The sequence below is a fragment of the Pristiophorus japonicus genome, chromosome 16 (assembly GCF_044704955.1).
Source record: "Pristiophorus japonicus isolate sPriJap1 chromosome 16, sPriJap1.hap1, whole genome shotgun sequence".
Taxonomy (NCBI): domain Eukaryota; kingdom Metazoa; phylum Chordata; class Chondrichthyes; family Pristiophoridae; genus Pristiophorus; species Pristiophorus japonicus.
In genome coordinates, this window is record NC_091992.1 from 6,709,614 (window position 1) to 6,726,486 (window position 16,873).

The window sequence follows — 16,873 nt, forward strand, 5'->3', positions numbered from 1 at the left end:
TGAACTCATCCCTTTTTGGTGTGGAAGCAAGTCATTCTCGATATGAGGGACCGCCCAATACTATACTAATACTGTATATCACTGCTCCCCAGCTCTGGTGGGTCTATCCTTCCGGTGGGACAGGCAGGGATATTGGCTGATAGATATGATTCTGTGAGTGTGACGAGTGTTGTTTCACTAGTCTTTGGGCCATCTCTCCCAAGTTGGGTTAGTGAGGTGAGTTCAGTGTTGACTGGGCTAAATTGTCTTGGTCATATACTGCCTAGGTCATTGCCGATGGGTCTGTTTGTTTTTCTTATTATTAAACTTTGTGGCTTGAGAGGGCATTCTCATCTCGGGGAAGTTGAGGCGTATGTAGGCCAGACTGGTATCAGGCTCCCTTTTAGTGAACCAGTTGGGTTTTTCCAAAAATCTTTTGTGGTTATTTTTCTGGTGCTAGTCCAACAATGACCAGATTTAATGAATTAAATTTCACAATTTATCATGATGAGATTTGAACCCATTATTTCTGGGTTGTTAGTTCGATACAGTAACCTTTAGGCTGCTGTATCCTATGTTGTTACTAAGGTCCATTGGAGCCACTTGGTGCAGCTTCTATGTGCTGGCAATGTAAAGCAAGCCACTTCGCACAGGTCACTTCAAAATCAAGATTTCTCCACTGAAGATTTGGGGCCCAAGATTAGCGGTTCGGGTCCCAGCAGATATCCAAATCATCGAAACTCAGTTCTCTCAAGATTCTGCCCCATTTCTTACATCCTGCTATTTTCTGGTGGTGGTGGTGGCGGGGGGGGGGGGGGGGGTGGATAGGTGGATAGGTGGTAGGGGACGGGCATGAACGAATCTGTCACCCAACCCTACCCCCAACTCTACCCCATATCAAGGAGCTGCATCACGTGATTGGAAGAGTTCCTGAGTTTGAGCTAATTTGTCAGTACCACCCTTATAAAGCCTCAATGGAATTCTTGCCAGAGGTGGCATGAGGAATTGACCCTGGAGAGGATCAGTTGTCTTTACCGTGCCTGCAAATGACTCCCTTTGGAGCTGATGATTTTTTTAGGTGGCTGGTTGTTTGGGAAGGGAAGGGCTGCATTGGAAATGGTGGACCTATGGTCAACTGTGCTGCACCACAGCTGATGGAGCGAGTCACTTGGGAATTGGTTCATTCTTTTGCGGCTTAATTTTCTTTTCCTATTTCTTCCCCACTTTTAATTAGCACCCCACCATCTCCCAGTATCACATTCCCTGTTTGCAAAGTCAAAATGGGTCTATGACAGTGCTACTGTGTAACCAGTTGGTAGGAGAACCACAAGAGTAAAGTGTGCCAACTCATCCACTGACTACCTCTACTTTTGAGAAAGCACTGCGATTACATTGGATGGGGGTAGGGACATAAAAAGGAAGACTTCCATTTATATGGCGCCTCTTATGATCTCAGGACATCCCAAAGCGCTTTATATTCAATGATGTACTTTTGAAGTGTAGTCACTGTTGTAATGCAGGAAACACGTCAGCCAATTTGCATACAGCAAGGTCCCACAAATGTAACCAGAAATTCTGTTTTAGTGATGTTGGTTGAGAGAAAAATATTGACCAGGACAGTAGGAAAACTCGCAGCTTTCTTCAAAATAGCATCTTTTACATCCACTTGAGAGGGCAGACGGGGCCTTGGTTTAACATCTCATTCAAAAGATGGCACCTCTGACAGTGCAGCACTCATTCAGTACTGCACTGCAGTGTCAGCTTGGGTTTTGTGCTCAAATCTCTGGAGTAGAACCTGAGCCCATGACCTTCTGACTCGGAGGCGAGAGCGCTACCCACTGAGCCACGGCTGACACCTTTACAGTAGTTCACTTTGAGATCACTGCCTGGAGAAATTGCCAGTGGGAAAACAAGTGTCCCATTACCATGTGTTGAGAGTACACTTGGCTCCATTTTCTTCACCAAAGATATTAATACTTGTGACAAGTCTGGACTCGTAACGGAACTATTCCTTATAAGAGAAGTCTCCTTTAAATTACTTTTTTTGCCTGTGTAAAGGAGCTCAAGCTGAACTGAAACACTCTCGAGCTAACATTCCAAACATTCTTTGAGCTGTTGTCCCTGTTCCTCTCTGGAAGAAATCAACAATAAAATTGAAAGTGACATTTAGCAGTTATTACTGCTACTCAGGAGCGAGCCTTAGGCTTAGTGTTCCTGCTTTTGAGTCCGAAGGTGAATGGTTCGAGCCCCACTCCAGACAGCCGCAGTGAGTGGAGACTAGAACAGGGTCTCTAAATACTGGGTTGATATCTAGTGTGCGACCAGTTAGGACATGCCCTAACAGACTATTAATCAGGGTACTTGAGGATAAATTGCATGAGGTAATAGTTCTCTGCTGCTTGCGCCTAAGGCTTTGGTCACATCTCTTGACAGCATATTCAAAGATTCTGGAATCTGATATCAACCGGGACAAACATGACGCTGGCCTCTGACAGTCTGTTTGTTTTGGCAACAGAAGGGGTAAAGGATGTGCATTTGTTCCCACAAAGCAAGTTACTCATCACGTCAAAGACATCAAATGGATTGGGTGAGGGGATGCAAAAAATGTCTCCATATAGAGGAAAGACTTGCATTGATATAGCGCCTTTCACGATCTCAGGATGTCCCAAAGAGCTTTACAGTCAATTAAGGACTTTTGAAGTGTAGTCACTGTTGTAATATAGGAAATGCTAATTTGCGCACAGCAAGGTTCCACAACAGTAATGGCCAGATAATCTATTTTTTAGTGATGATAGTCGAGGGATAAATATTGGCCAGGTCTCCCCTGTTCTTCTTTGAAATAGTGCCACAAGATATTTTATGAGCACCTGAGATGGCAGATGGGGCTTCAGTTTAATATCCCAATTTTATATTGGAGGACAACTGAAACTCTTTTGTGTCATTTCCTTAGTTCTGCAGTCATTGAAATCACTCCTTTATATTAATGATCCGTTTTGTAGTAGCTAGTATGGAAGATGCAACTTGAAATATGGGTGTCACTGAAAATGAGCAGTTTTATAAAAACTTGCTTCTTTTGGTAACTTCCCCAAAAGCTGAAGTAGATTTATACAGGCAACAAAAGTAAAAGTTATTTTATTGCCTGTATGGGGGTAAGCGGGAACACATGTGGCTTAAGACAATGACGCTCATGTTTTTTAACCATTATGAGCTCCAACAGCAGTACCATGTGAAATTTATATTGGAGGCAGAGGTGGTGTTGCCATGCGAGCAATGGTTAAAAACAACTGCACACTAAAGGCATTCACCTCAGAAGCATTGTTGACAACAATTGCAGTATCTAGAATTGGTATTGTTCCTAATCAAATTACAAATCATAGATGTGTAATTTTAAACATTTGTGTGCATTTGTACAATATTTCCAAACACTATATCTAATTGCAGATTGAATAATATATTGTTGGATAGACATTGAGGGATTTTCCTATTTCTTTGTGTAAAATACCACCATTCTTTTGTACTTGTTCCCTCCTTCCAGAAGTCCATTTCACGTAAATGCAGCAGGTACACATGCCCGTGAGCTTCCCAAAGGGTGGAAAAGTGAAATGTTTAAGGGCCAAACCCCTCATCAGGTTTCTTGCAAACAGTTTATCTAATAGTAAATCCACTAATGTGAGCTGCCAAAAATACAGGACAAATAGGTGTAAAAACTGCTTGATCCTGATAATCTTTGTTGTTTATTTGGTCTCCCTTTGGAAGTAGCCCTAAATCTGCCTTCCTGATCTTCTGATTGTTGCATTTTGGTGTGTCCCAGTTCTCTGTCATTAATATGGATTATATTTTCCATCCATCAGAACCAGATGAAGTTTCTGTCAACCTCATTTCTGTTCTTGGACTATGAGTATTGACTCTATTATCATCTGCATTATTCTTCCTTAAGGGGGCACATTTACTGTTGCATCGCTGTAATACTGGAGGGTCCTTGAGTGTTTTTAGGCTACCAGCTCCAGTTCTAGAGACTGCTAAACTTGCTTTCCCTGGAAACATATTGGCTAGTGTAGAAAATGTACTTGTAGTGGTAACTTTTCTACTAGCAGTCATTTATCTATGTAGTTGGACCCCAGGATAGGGTTGCCAACTGTGATTGGAGGCATTCCTGAAGATCTGATCAAGTGACGTTCTGACCATGTGACGTTCTGACCATATGACACGATCACAATTCCCCACTCCCCAATCTCCACCTTGCCCCCAATCTCCCTCTCTCCTTGAGCCCCCATTCCCAGTCTATATCTCTCTCCCCAGTCTCCATCTCTCTCCGTACCCCCATTCCTCATCTTTCGCCGAACCCCAATTCTCCAGTCTCTATCTCTGCCTCCATACCCAGTCTGCCTCTCTTCCCAAGCCCCCATTCCCCAGTCTCCCTCTCTCACTGAACCACCAGTCTACATCCCTCCTCCAGCCCCTATTTCCCAGTCTCCATCTCCCTCCCACAGCCTCAATTCCCCAGTTTCCCTCTCTCCGAGGCACCATTCTCCAGTCTCCATCTCTTCCCAAGCCCCCATTCGCGTCCCTATCTCTCCGCGAGCTCCCAGTCTCCAGTCTCTTCCATTGAGGGGTGGTAAGGCCAATTCTGCGGCGGGAGCAGGACTTCCATGCTGGGGGCTAAAATTCCCTGCCCCAGAAGGTTACCGCCCCCAAGATGGGAGCCTGTGCGGGGAGGCAGAGGGAAGTTGAGGGGAGACGGGGGCGGGGGATGGAAGGGAGAGTGGAGGTGGGGGGCGGAGAAACCCAGGGCGGGGGACAGGAGGGGCCACATTGCAACAAGGTCTGGGGGTGCGAAGTGTGTTGGAGGGGCGGGCCTGGGGGCTCTGTGCCTCGGTGCGGGGAGTATTCAGAGTGGGGTGGACGGGTTGACTGCGCAGATGGCGGTTGGTGGATGTGGTGTGGTTGGCGTCGCGGTGGCGTGGCTCCAGGGTGGCCAGGGCTGGGGGCTCGACATCCGGGGGTGTTCGGCATTTGGGAAGGATTGGGTGCGGGGGGAATGTTCCTGGTGTTGGGTGGGTCCGGAGCCGAGGGGGGGCACGCTCTTGGGATGGGGGGGGTGGGCTGTTTGGGGCTGGGATGGGAAGAGACTTCTTCACTCGGGGAGTTGTTGGCCTGTGGGGTTCCCTGCCGCGGAGAGTTGTTGGATGCCAGTTCATTGGATGTGTTCGGGAGGGAGTTGGATGTGGTCCTTGCGGCTGGGGGGGTCGTGGGGGTTGCTGGGGTGGGTGATCAACCATGATCTTGTTGAATGGTGGTGCAGGCTCGAAGGGCCGAATGGCTTACTCCTGCACCTATTTTCTATGCTTCTATGTTTCTAACCAAAACGGTTCATGAGCAGTGGCAGACATTTAAGGAGATATTTCATAACTCGCAACAAAAATATATCCCAATGAGAAGGAAAGACTAAGAGAAGGAATAACCATCCGTGGCTAACTAAGGAAATAAGGGATGGTATCAAATTGAAAACATGGGCATATGATGTGGCCAAGACTAGTGGGAGGCCAGAGGATTGGGAAACTTTTAAAAGCCAGCAAAGAACAACTAAAAAAATAATAAAGAGGGGGAAAATAGATTATGAAAGTGAAGTATCACGAAATATAAAAACAGATAGTAAGAATTTCTACAGGTACATAAAAAGGAAAAGAGTGGCTAAAATAAATGTTGGTCCCCTAGAGGATGAGAATGGGGAATTAATAATGGGGAACAGGGAAATGGCAGAGACGTTGAACAAATATTTTGTATCAGTCTTTACGGTAGAGGATACTAACAATATTCCAACAGTGGATAGCCAAGGCGTTATAGGGGGGGGGGCGGAACTTAACACAATCACAATCACTAAAGAGGTGATATTCAGCAAGATAATAGGACTAAAGGCTGATAAATCCCCTGGACCTGATGGTTTGCATCCTAGGGTCTTAAGAGAAGTAGTGGCTGGGATAGTGGATGCACTTGGTTGTAATTTACCAAAAGTCCCTGGATTCTGGGGAGGTTCCAGCAGATTGGAAAACTGCAAATGTAACGCCCCTATTTAAAAAAGGAGGCAGACAGAAAGCAGGAGACTATAGACCAGTTAGCCTAACATCGATCGTTGGGAAAATGCTGGATTCCATTATTAAGAAAGCAGTAGCAGGACATTTGGAAAAGCTTAATTCAATCATGGTTTTATGAAAGGGAAATCATGTTTGACAAATTTGCTAGAGTTCTTTGAGGATATAACGAGCAGGGTGGATAAGGGGGAACCAGTGGATGTGGTGTATTTGGATTTCCAAAAGGCATTCGGTGTCACATAAAAGGTTACTGCACAAGATAAAAGTTCACGGGGTTGCGGCTAATATATTAGCATGGATAGAGGATTGGCTAACTAACAGAAAACAGAGAGTCGAGATAAATGGGACATTCCCTGGTTGGCAACCAGTAACTAGTGGGGTGCCGCAGGGATCAGTGCTGGGACCCCAACTATTTACAATCTATATTAATGACTTGGAAGAAGAGTCGGAGTGTAACGTAGCCAAGTTTGCTGATGATACAAAGATGGGAGGAAAAGCAATGTGTGAGGAGGACACAAAAAATCTGCAAAAGGACACAGGCAGGCTAAGTGAGTGGGCAAAAATTTGGCAGATGGAGTATAATGTTGGAAAGTGTGAGGTCATGCATTTGGCAGAAAAAAATCAAAGAGCAAGTTATTATTTAAATGGAGAAAGATTGCAAACTGCCACGGTACAGCGGGACCTGGGGGTACTTGTGCATGAAACGCAAAAGGATAGTATGCAGCTATAGCTATATAAGATATTGGTGAAGCCACACCTGGAATACTGCGTGTAGTTTTAGTTTCCATATTTACGAAAGGATATACTTGCTTTGGAGGCAGTTCAGAGAAGGTTCACTAGGTTGATTCCAGGGATGAGGGGTTGACTTATGAGGAAAGGTTACATAGGTTGGGCCTCTACTCATTGGAATTCAGAAGAATGGGAGGTGATCTTATCGAAACGTATAAGATTATGAGGGGGCTTGACAAGATGGATGCAGAGAGGATGTTTCCACTGATGGGGGAAAACTAAAACTAGGGGACATAATCTCAGAATAAGGGGCTCCCCTTTTAAAACTGAGATGAGGAGGAATTTCTTCTCTGAGGGTTGTAAATCTATGGAATCCTCTGCCTCAGAGAGCTGTGAAGACTGGGACATTGAATATATTTAAGGGTAGACAGATTTTTGAGCGATAAGGGAGTAAAGGGTTATGGGGATCAGGCAGGGAAGTGGAGCTGAGTCCATGATCAGATCAGCCATGATAGTAAATGGCGGAGCAAGTTCAAGGAGCCAGGTGGCCTACTCCTGCTCCTAGTTCTTAAAAGATGGCACCTCCGACAGTGCAGCAATCTCTCAGTACTGCACTGGGAGTGTCAGCCTAGATTTTGTACCCAGGTCTCTGGAGTAGGACTTGAATCCACAAGCTGGTGAGAAGTGAGCAACTGAGTCAGGCTAAGAGCCATCGACTGGAGAGCGACTCACCTGATGCAGTCTCACTTGTGTCACATTGGTTCGTGTTGAAATGCCTCAGAAAGAGGGGGTGGGAGAAGGTCCTTAGACTATTATTTTTGAGAGTGGAAGGAGATGTGATGTCATGCAGTGTTATATAGTAAAGAGAGACCAAAAACAAATGAAATACGTTGAAAATGACGCGTCGCACACTCGACTCGTGAACCCATCCAGGAGAAATCTCAGTTGTCCTGTTGTTGATCGACGGTGTGATTTAGAATGATTTCCGTGTAGTGTAACTGCTGCTGTTACACAGACCTTAACGCACCATCAAACCAATGGGGACATGGCTTCCTGCCAATGCTCCTCCACAGCACTGAACTTTAGGACAGATAGAGGGATAGAAGGATTGAGCTGCAGTTCTTTCACACACTGCACGGACCTGGACAAATAATTCAGGAAAATTTATGACTAATAATTACGTTTTTTCTCTCCCCCTCCGCAGATCATTTTGAATTCTATGCACAAGTACCAACCAAGACTCCACATCGTAAAAGCAGATGAAAATAACGCGTTTGGATCGAAAAACACTGCCTTTTCCACCCACGTATTTACGGAGACGACATTCATTTCAGTCACATCATATCAGAATCACAAGGTAAGCCCCTTCTCGTCTCCTCTTAATGTTCCCCTTTTGAACCTATTCAGTCCCCATTGTTGGCTGCTTTGTATAACCTCAGCGTGAAGAGTGGGAATTGTTCAGCTCCAAACGGTTTGGGCTCTCATTATCCACAATTGCATCCAGATTGGGGCCAAGATCGGGGCCGTGGTAAGTGATCAGGACTGTGTGATTGAGACCACAAGGTCAAGGCCGAGAAGGTGGAGCGAGAAACAAGGAACATGAGATCAGAGCCGAGGTGAACAGAAGAAGTTTGTATCAGCCTTTGAGAGTGAAGCACCTGCACAACCTCTAAGGCGACATTTCTTCATGGACTTTTTCAGACTGTAGGACTGGGGCCGACTGGTCACTTGTGGGTCTCCCTTATATATACACCCCAACCCTATCGGAGACCCCTAAAAATATGCTGTTGGGCTTCGAAAGTTGGGTTAAGAAGTTGTGGGGTGGGTGCGGGGCATTATAAAATCCTGGAACTTGAATAACTGAATTGGACAAACTACTGGTGAGAGAAAATCTGAGTTGCAAACAGCTTCTCTTATATTTGGGTTAAGTGCTGTGTCAGTCGCATAGGCTCTTAATGGACCAGTTTCATGCAACCTGTGGCAACACCAAAGGAAACTAGCTGGATCCATTGTGGCTGATGGCTGGAAGAACCAATTTGACTTAACCAGGTCTTCCCAGCAGCCATCCTTAGTGAATCTGGCAAGTTTATTTTGGTTGCTGAATGTGCGAGACCCAGCTCGAGTCTGACACAACTAAAAGCAGCTAAGTGTAGGAAAGTTAGGCCAAAGGACCATGAAGTGGTGTCATGTCGATAGAAGATAGAAGATAATACTGCGCAGAGATCAGTGAATGGGCTCTAATCAAGCACTACCAAGCTACCCAAATCCAGATGTGTATACCTCTACCATCCAATCAGCACAGCACTATCCCTTTTCCAGTGAATTTCAATATCCCATCCACATCCATAAAATAAACAGCTGGTTCCTTTATCAAATGTGTCTAGTCCTTTTTATCATACACTGGAACCAAAGTGCTGACAGTGATTAGCTGAAGGGTCATATTGTGGTACAACATGTCTTCCTAATTGTTTGTTAATTGGGGTCAGAGGACAATAGTTCAGAGGCATCAGCAGGCGACAGTATACAGACTGTTGCCCCCTGACACGGGAGAGCTCAGACTGGTGCCGGCAATAGTACTGTCCTGTCTTACACAGGTGGAAAACATTTTCTTTTTGAACCTCTGACTCCTCAATGGAATGGAAAGGGGTGGGGCACAGGAAGGATAGCAATGATCCTGTCTATGTGAAAAAGGCAAAGCAACTCCGCAACACCTTCAGAGACCATCACTGAACGTTACTGAAATATTTCCAAGGAGCTAAATATGCCACTTTTTATAGGTTGGGTTTGGACTAATGGTCAAGAGGGCACTGACTGCCCTTACCTGTTTTAAAACTAGGATAACTTGCAACAAGACAGCACCATTTAACAACAACACCACCTTTACCATTGTAGAAAAGTCCCAAGGTGCTTCGCAGGAGCGTTCTCAGACAAAATTTGACACTGAGCCACATAAAGAGATATTACATAAAGAGATATTAGGAGAGGTCACCAAAGCTTGGTCAAAAATGTAGGTTTTAAAGAGTGACTTAAAGGAAGAGAGAGAGAGACGGAGAGGGTTAGAGAGAGAATTCCAGAGCTTGGGGCCTAGGCAGCTGAAGGCACGGCCACTGATGGTGGAGCGATGAAAATCAGGGATGCGCAAGAGGCTAGAATTGGAGGAGCACGGAGATCTCGGAGGGTTGTACGAGATCCTCCCTAACAGCACTGTGGTAGTACCTTCACCTCAAGGACTGCAGTGATTCAAGAAGAGACTCACCACCACCTTCTAACCAATAAATACTGGCCTTGCCAGCGACACCCACATCCCATGAATGAACAAAACATTTTTTAAACGTTTCACAACAGCAAACATCAACATGTTTCTTGTGTATGACACCAGCACAGTAATAATGAATGTGCTGCGCTGGACTGTTTCCAGTGGGGATCCTTTTCTAATAACAGTAACAAAAAGTGAAAACAATATGAGTGAGGAACAGAAACAAAAAGATAAAAATACTTCAAAATCTGAAAATACTAAAACGGTTAATGTTTTAAGAAAGTATGATGAGGAGTCCATACCTGAAAAATGAACGCATCTTTTCTAGTTTGGAGAGGCTGATGGACATACAGGTATTGTGCATTTTCAGCATTTCCTGTTCTTATCCCTCAGATTTTCAATATTGGCCACGCTGTCTCCAACCAAAAGACAATTTTACAGAGCCTTCCCTTAACAGAGGGTCACCTAGCCTCTTCATTATAGTCTATTATACTATTTAAAAAATGAAGACAAGGTGGCCACTAGCTGCGAGGATAGGAGATGTACAGAGAGACTCAAAAATCAAAATGAGTACCATGACTTACAATGTTATGGTAGCTAATTACAAATGAATTAAAACTTTATTCTCAAGGTGTGGGTGTCACCGACAAGACTGGCATTTATTTCCCTGCCTCAGTTACCCTTGAGAAGGTGGTGGTGAGCCTTCCTGTGGTGAAGGTGCTCCCACATTACTGTTAAGTAAGAAGTTCCAAGATTTTGACCTAGTGGCATCACAGCAATATTATTTGAAATAACCCATTTGTAATTCCCCTCAAAATTAATATTAAAATGCACAATCTCATCATCATAACAGTTGTAGATGTCATTGGATAATCTTATTTGTGCTGACTTAATGAGAAGATGTTTATTTACTCAGTAAGTGTCCCACCACCTGTTTCTTGAAAGGTTAAGTATTATCCTTAGTTACCTCTAGACTTGATTACTCCAACACAGTCCTGGCCAGGCTCCCATCTTCCACCCTTTCTAAAGTTAAGCTCATCCAAAACTCTGCTGCCTGTATCCTAACTCGCACTAAGTCCCGCTCACCCATCACCCCTATGCTCGCTGACTTACACTGGCTCCCAGTTCAGCAACACCTTGATTTTAGAATTCTCATCCTTGTTTTCAAATCCCTCCATGGCCTCGCCCCTCCCTACCTCTATAACTTTCTCCAGCCCTACAACCTTGCAAAGCATCTGCGCTCCTCCAATTCTGGCCTCTTGCGCATCCCTGATTTTAATTGCTCCACCATTGGCAGCCGTGCATTCAATTGCTGAGGCCCTAAACTCTGGAATTCCCTTCCTTAACCTCTCTGCTTTTCTACCTCTCTTTTCTTCCTTTAAGACAATTCTTAAAACCTACCTCTTTGACCAAGCTTTTGGTCATATGCCCTAATATCTCCTTATGTGGCACGGTGTCAAATTTGTTTGGTAACACTCTTGTGAAGTACCTTGGGATGTTTTACTAAGTTAAAGGTGCTATATAAATGCAAGTTGTTATCCCATTGCCTCAGGGTAACATTCAGGTGCAATTGGTGAGCAGTTACGCCGCGGATAACGGAAGTCAACATTCACTTTTGGGTCACTTTCTTAACTGTTGGCAATAGTTCATTGCTCAGCAGATTTCAGAAGCTTAAACTGGAGTGTAGGACCGCTAATGGGGAGTGTTATAACAGTCGTTTCACATTGCACCAAATAAAGAATGACTAGAGCAGAAGGTAAGCGTAAAAGAAATAAAGACACCCGCTCTCTCCTAATCTAATCGCTTTCAAAAAAATTGCAATAAAAAGGCTCCTATCTTGTAGACATTTTAAGTTAAATGCCACTTCCCACTGTTCTGCTTCTCTAAATTCAGCAACTGAGCTTTCAGCTGCAGACATTCATCAGGTTAAAACTAGATCAGTACCCAGTACTGTCCTGTATGTATCTCCTTCTTTGGCTCAGTGTTCATTTTTGATTACACTCCTGCGAAGCACCCTGGGACATTTTCCTATACTAAAGGCACTATATAAATGCAAGTTGATGTTGTTTATTGTAACATTGTGCAATCCAGTAACCTTATGAAAAGAAAGAATTACTTGCATTTATATAGCGTCTTTCACAACCACCGGATGTCTCAAAAGCGCTTTACAGCCAATGAAGTACTTTTGAAGTGTAGTCATTGTTGTAATGTGGGAAACCCGGTAGCCAATTTGCACACAGCAAGCTCCCACAAACAGCAATGTGATAATGACAACATAATCTGTTTTCATTATGTTGATTGAGTGATAAATATTGGGCAGGGCACTGGGAATAATCCCCCTCCTCTTCTTTGAAATAGTGCCATGGGATCTTCTACGTCCAAATGAGAGAGCAGACGGAGCCTCGGTTTAACGTCTCATCAGAATAATGGCACCTCCAACAGTGCAGCACTCCCTTAGCATTGCACTGGAATGTCAACCTACATTTATGTGCTCAAGTCCTTGGAGTGGGACTTGAACCCACAACCTTCTGACTCAGAGGCGAGAGCGTTACCCACTGAGCCATAGCTCACACTTAAAAAAAAGTTAAATAGTCAGCAGGAAAAGATTGACTATACATTGATTTCATATAACTAAGATAATGACTAACAACGCAAATGCTAGCCTGAAAAAACATTCCTTATAGTAAGTCACAACAATGTTGTCCAGGCAAAATTGCAGATTAGCCACAAGTGTGGTTACGATGATACTGTTTTAGCCACACGTACTAATTTTATTAGAAAATGCCTTACACACAATACAGGTAAATGTACTTTGTGTATAATAACTTAACAAACACCTACCACCATTCAAGTTTTCACAGCTGAGATCAATTGATTTTTGTTATGTAAGCGTATCAAGAAAACTCGAGCAAAGGCAGGTAAATGCAGTGATGTACTGATCAGCCATGTTCGAATTGAATGGCAGAACTGGCTCTAAGGGCTAAATGGCGAATTCCTGTTCCTATGATCCTATATTACTCAATTTGTATTCACTAAACAAAAATGAATTCCTTATAGGATTTATTAGTGACTATCTTATATTAATGGCCCCTAGTTTTGGACAGTTGATAGTATAAACTGACAGTGCAGCTACAGTAAGCAACTTCAAGTTGAGCGTGTAGGTGTACAAGATGCTCTTCGGATGTGAGAAACATATTGTACCTTTTTAAAAGGTCTTTGTCTCCATAGTTAGATTGTAATCCAGTTATAAAAATCTATTTAAGGTTTTTGTGAAAAAATTCCACCCTGGATTTTTGTGTAAAAACTCCACTCTCGATTTTGGGAAAATCTGTTTAGAGAATGAACATAGGAAGAGAAACATGCTAAGGAAGATCATGTAATAAACAGCAAGTACAACTTCTATTTCCAAGCTTTTAAGCAGAAACTTGTCTTGTGTCCTTTAATCTTTGAGATTTCTCCTTGTGCTGTAGAATCAGGAATCATCAGGTGAGTGGTTCTATCACATGGGAGGGAGTCAGGACAAGGAATTCTCAACTAGGAAATAAACATGGCAAATCTGTCATTATTTTTTTATAAATATATTAGATTGAAAATTATGACTCAGTAACCACAGAAATAAAATTCACATTCTTTACGACGTTCCTACGCTACCAAAAGACGATTAAAATTAAATGTTGCTCTCCTAGGATCTCTTGCTTTCATTGAGAATGTTTTCCAGCATCGTAAAACGGCACCCAAACTGATCAGGAATAACACAATATTTTCTCAATTAAATTAGCACCATGATGGAACTCCTGATATTGCAGTCTTGAGTAAGACTGCTGCTAAAAGGAGAAATGGATACAAAGCTATGGGTATAGACATAAAGACTAATAAATAGTCTATTATTAAGCGTCAGCTGTGGCTCAAAGCTGTGACTCATCTCTGAGGAGCACATAAATCTAGGCTGACACTCCCAGTGCAGTGCTGAGGGAGTGCTGCACTGTCGGAGGTGCCGTCTTTCGGATGAGATGTCAAACCGAAGCCTGTCTGTTCGCTCAGGTGAACCTAAAGGAGCCAATGGCAATATTTCGAAGAGCAGGGGAGTTATCCTCAGTGTCCTGGCCAATATTTATCCCTCAATCAACATAACTGATATGTATTGTCCAGGGACATTAAATGTATAAGTGCGCCACAGAGGGCGCTGTGGTGGGAGACCTGAAAGTACCTGCGAGACAGAGTATAAAAGGCTACCCACCACACCTGGGAGACACACTGGAGTTAGACAATAAAGGACTAAGGTCACAGCAGTTACTACAACACCAGACCGTGTGGAGTCAGTGATTTGAGTGCCACATACTTTACATTGGCGACAAGGACACGGACGAACTTCACGCATCACGCAACTATGGCTACTCTGGGCTCGTTAAAGGATTTTACGGTAGGAAATGATTGGGAGGCCTTTACGGAGAGGCTCGAGTACTACTTCACAGCAAATGACCGGCGGGGCACACGGACGCACTGAGAGAGAAGCGTAAGGCGATATTACTTTCCAGCTGTGGCGATGAGGTTTACTGTCTCGTTTGGGATTTGCTGGCACCCGGGAGCGCCTGGGACAAGTCATATGAGGAGCTGGTCGCACTCATTCGTGACCAACTTAAACCGAAGGAGAGCATCCTCACAGCCCGGTACAAATTCTACCACCACTGCAGACCTGAGAGCCAGGATGTCACCAAATATGCTGCGGACCTCAGGAGACTTGCGGCGCCGTGTGATTTTGGCACACACCTTTAAGACGCGTTGCGAGACGTTTTTGTTATGGAGATTGGCCATGAGGGTCTCCTTCACAAGCTGCTATCCACAGAACCTACAGTCACCCTGAAGCAAGCCATCACCACCAGCAGGGCGTTTATGGCATCGACTTGTAGCACCAAGCAGATGATCCACACAGTCTCGAACCCGGCAGGCACTGTCCACAGGATGGCAGCCACCATGGACAAAACTGCAGAACGTGGCTCTGCCCAGGGCAGAGAGCATGGACCTCAGGGTCCTGGAACTCAGAGTCCGCCGAGGGGGGCTAATCGAGTCGCACTATGCTGGCGCTACGGAGGAAGCCATGGGGCTCACTGGTGCAGGTTTGCGGAGTTTACGTGCAATACCTGCCACACGAAAGGCCACCTTCAGCGTATGTGTAAAAGACACCTGACTCACCGTGTGGCTGAGGAGATGGCAGAAGGTCCAGAGGGTCCATTTTCCAGCGAGGAGCATGGCAGAAGAAGACGAGGCGTTGTTTGGACTGTATACATGCACCGACGATTCAGCCCCGGTGATTATAGAGGTCAAGATTAACGGAGTCCCAGTGAGTATGGAAGTAGATACTGGCTCGGGTCCATCGTTGATGAGTCAGGAAACTTTTGAAAAACTGTGGGTTAACCCAACTGCATGACCCAAGCTGGTCCCGGTCACGGCGAAGCTGCGTACCTACACCAACGAACTGATACCTGTTCTTGGCAGAGCGGAGGTGCAGGTATCTCACGGGGGCGAGACGCACGGTTTACCTTTGTGGGTCATTGCAGGCGATGGGCCGACGCTTCTCGGCAGAAGATGGATGGGAAAGGTCCGTGGGAGCTGGGAAGACTTCACTCCTCCACAGACCGCTGTCGCCCGGGTCCCCAAAGAGCAGCGCCGACCGAGCTGGAGAAGAAATAAGCAGTTCATCAGCAGTCTAAATTCCACAGGCCACAGCAACCCTGCAGCCCCAACCCTGGAAGAGCAGCTTTTCAACCCGGCAGCCCCAACCCAGGAAGAGCAGCTTTTCCCGCATGGGCCGATCGCTGAGGTGCGAGCCGGCGACGCGCTGCGGGCGATGAATGGAAGGCCCATCGATGGCCGACAAGTCCGGGGGGGGGGGGGCCTACGCGGAGGAAGAGTCGAGTGGTGGTCACGGCTACAGTGGAGGCTGGGACAGCGGGGGCGGCCATGGTGGCTGCAGGAGCGGCAGCAGGTACTGGAGCAGGAGTGGGGGCCACAGGAGAGGCGGCATCAGCGGCAGGAGCGGAGGCTGCAGCAGCGGTGGAGGCTACAGAGGCGGCAGGTACAACTCGGGAGAACACGATTACTCGGTCAGATGCAGGAGCCAGAGCAGATGCAGGAGCCAGAACAGAGGATACGGCCAGATTCAAGATCATGTTTTGGCTGTTTTCTTTCCTTCTTTCTTGGTTATTTCTTCTTTTCCAGAGAGTAAAACGGCAGGCCAGCGAGCTCAAGATGGCGGCAGCAGAGTTCTGCAAAGAACAAAGGCACGCAGTACAACTAAAATGGCAGTGCCCAAGAGAAGCCTCGTGGGAACCACAAGATGGCTTCTTAAAAGGGAAATGCACCCGGGAGCCTTAAAAGGGCCTTACACCGTTGGCGGTCCCCACAAAAAGACTTTTGTAAGGCAAGAGCGAGTCTAAATGTGTAATGTGATTTGTATGATGTAGTGATTTAGGATAAGAAGTGATATTTTGATGCTGAATGGTTACTGTGTTTAAAATAATATATGATTTATGAAAGGAGTTAATACCACGAGACACAAGTAAAAGGGCCAATGGATCCGTGACTAACATGCCTAAGGAGCTAGTGCGATTTTCAATTTTAAGTAATTCATGCAAGGGTTCAGCGACTGCAGATGAGCCGCCAAGGCGACCACTGAGAACAGAGGCAATGCACTAGTTGCGATACCCTGTCTCAGCACAGCCCATACCTCGGACAAAAAGGGGCAGTACACTGCCACCATACCTCACCCAGTGGAGCTGGGATTAAGTAACTGTTCAGTGCACCTGCAACCTTTTGACATAAC

The 16,873-nt window shown here is 45.2% G+C and overlaps 1 protein-coding gene across 1 annotated transcript in view; it reads left to right on the forward strand.

Annotated features, from left to right (window-relative positions):
* The window catches only part of tbx4 (T-box transcription factor 4), a 96,537-nt gene that overhangs the window by 59,381 nt on the left and 20,283 nt on the right, over nucleotides 1-16,873 (forward strand). The window contains exon 5 of the mRNA XM_070858045.1: nucleotides 8,002-8,154. Coding sequence (XP_070714146.1) covers nucleotides 8,002-8,154 — 153 coding nt within the window. The remainder of the gene's footprint in view (nucleotides 1-8,001; nucleotides 8,155-16,873) is intronic.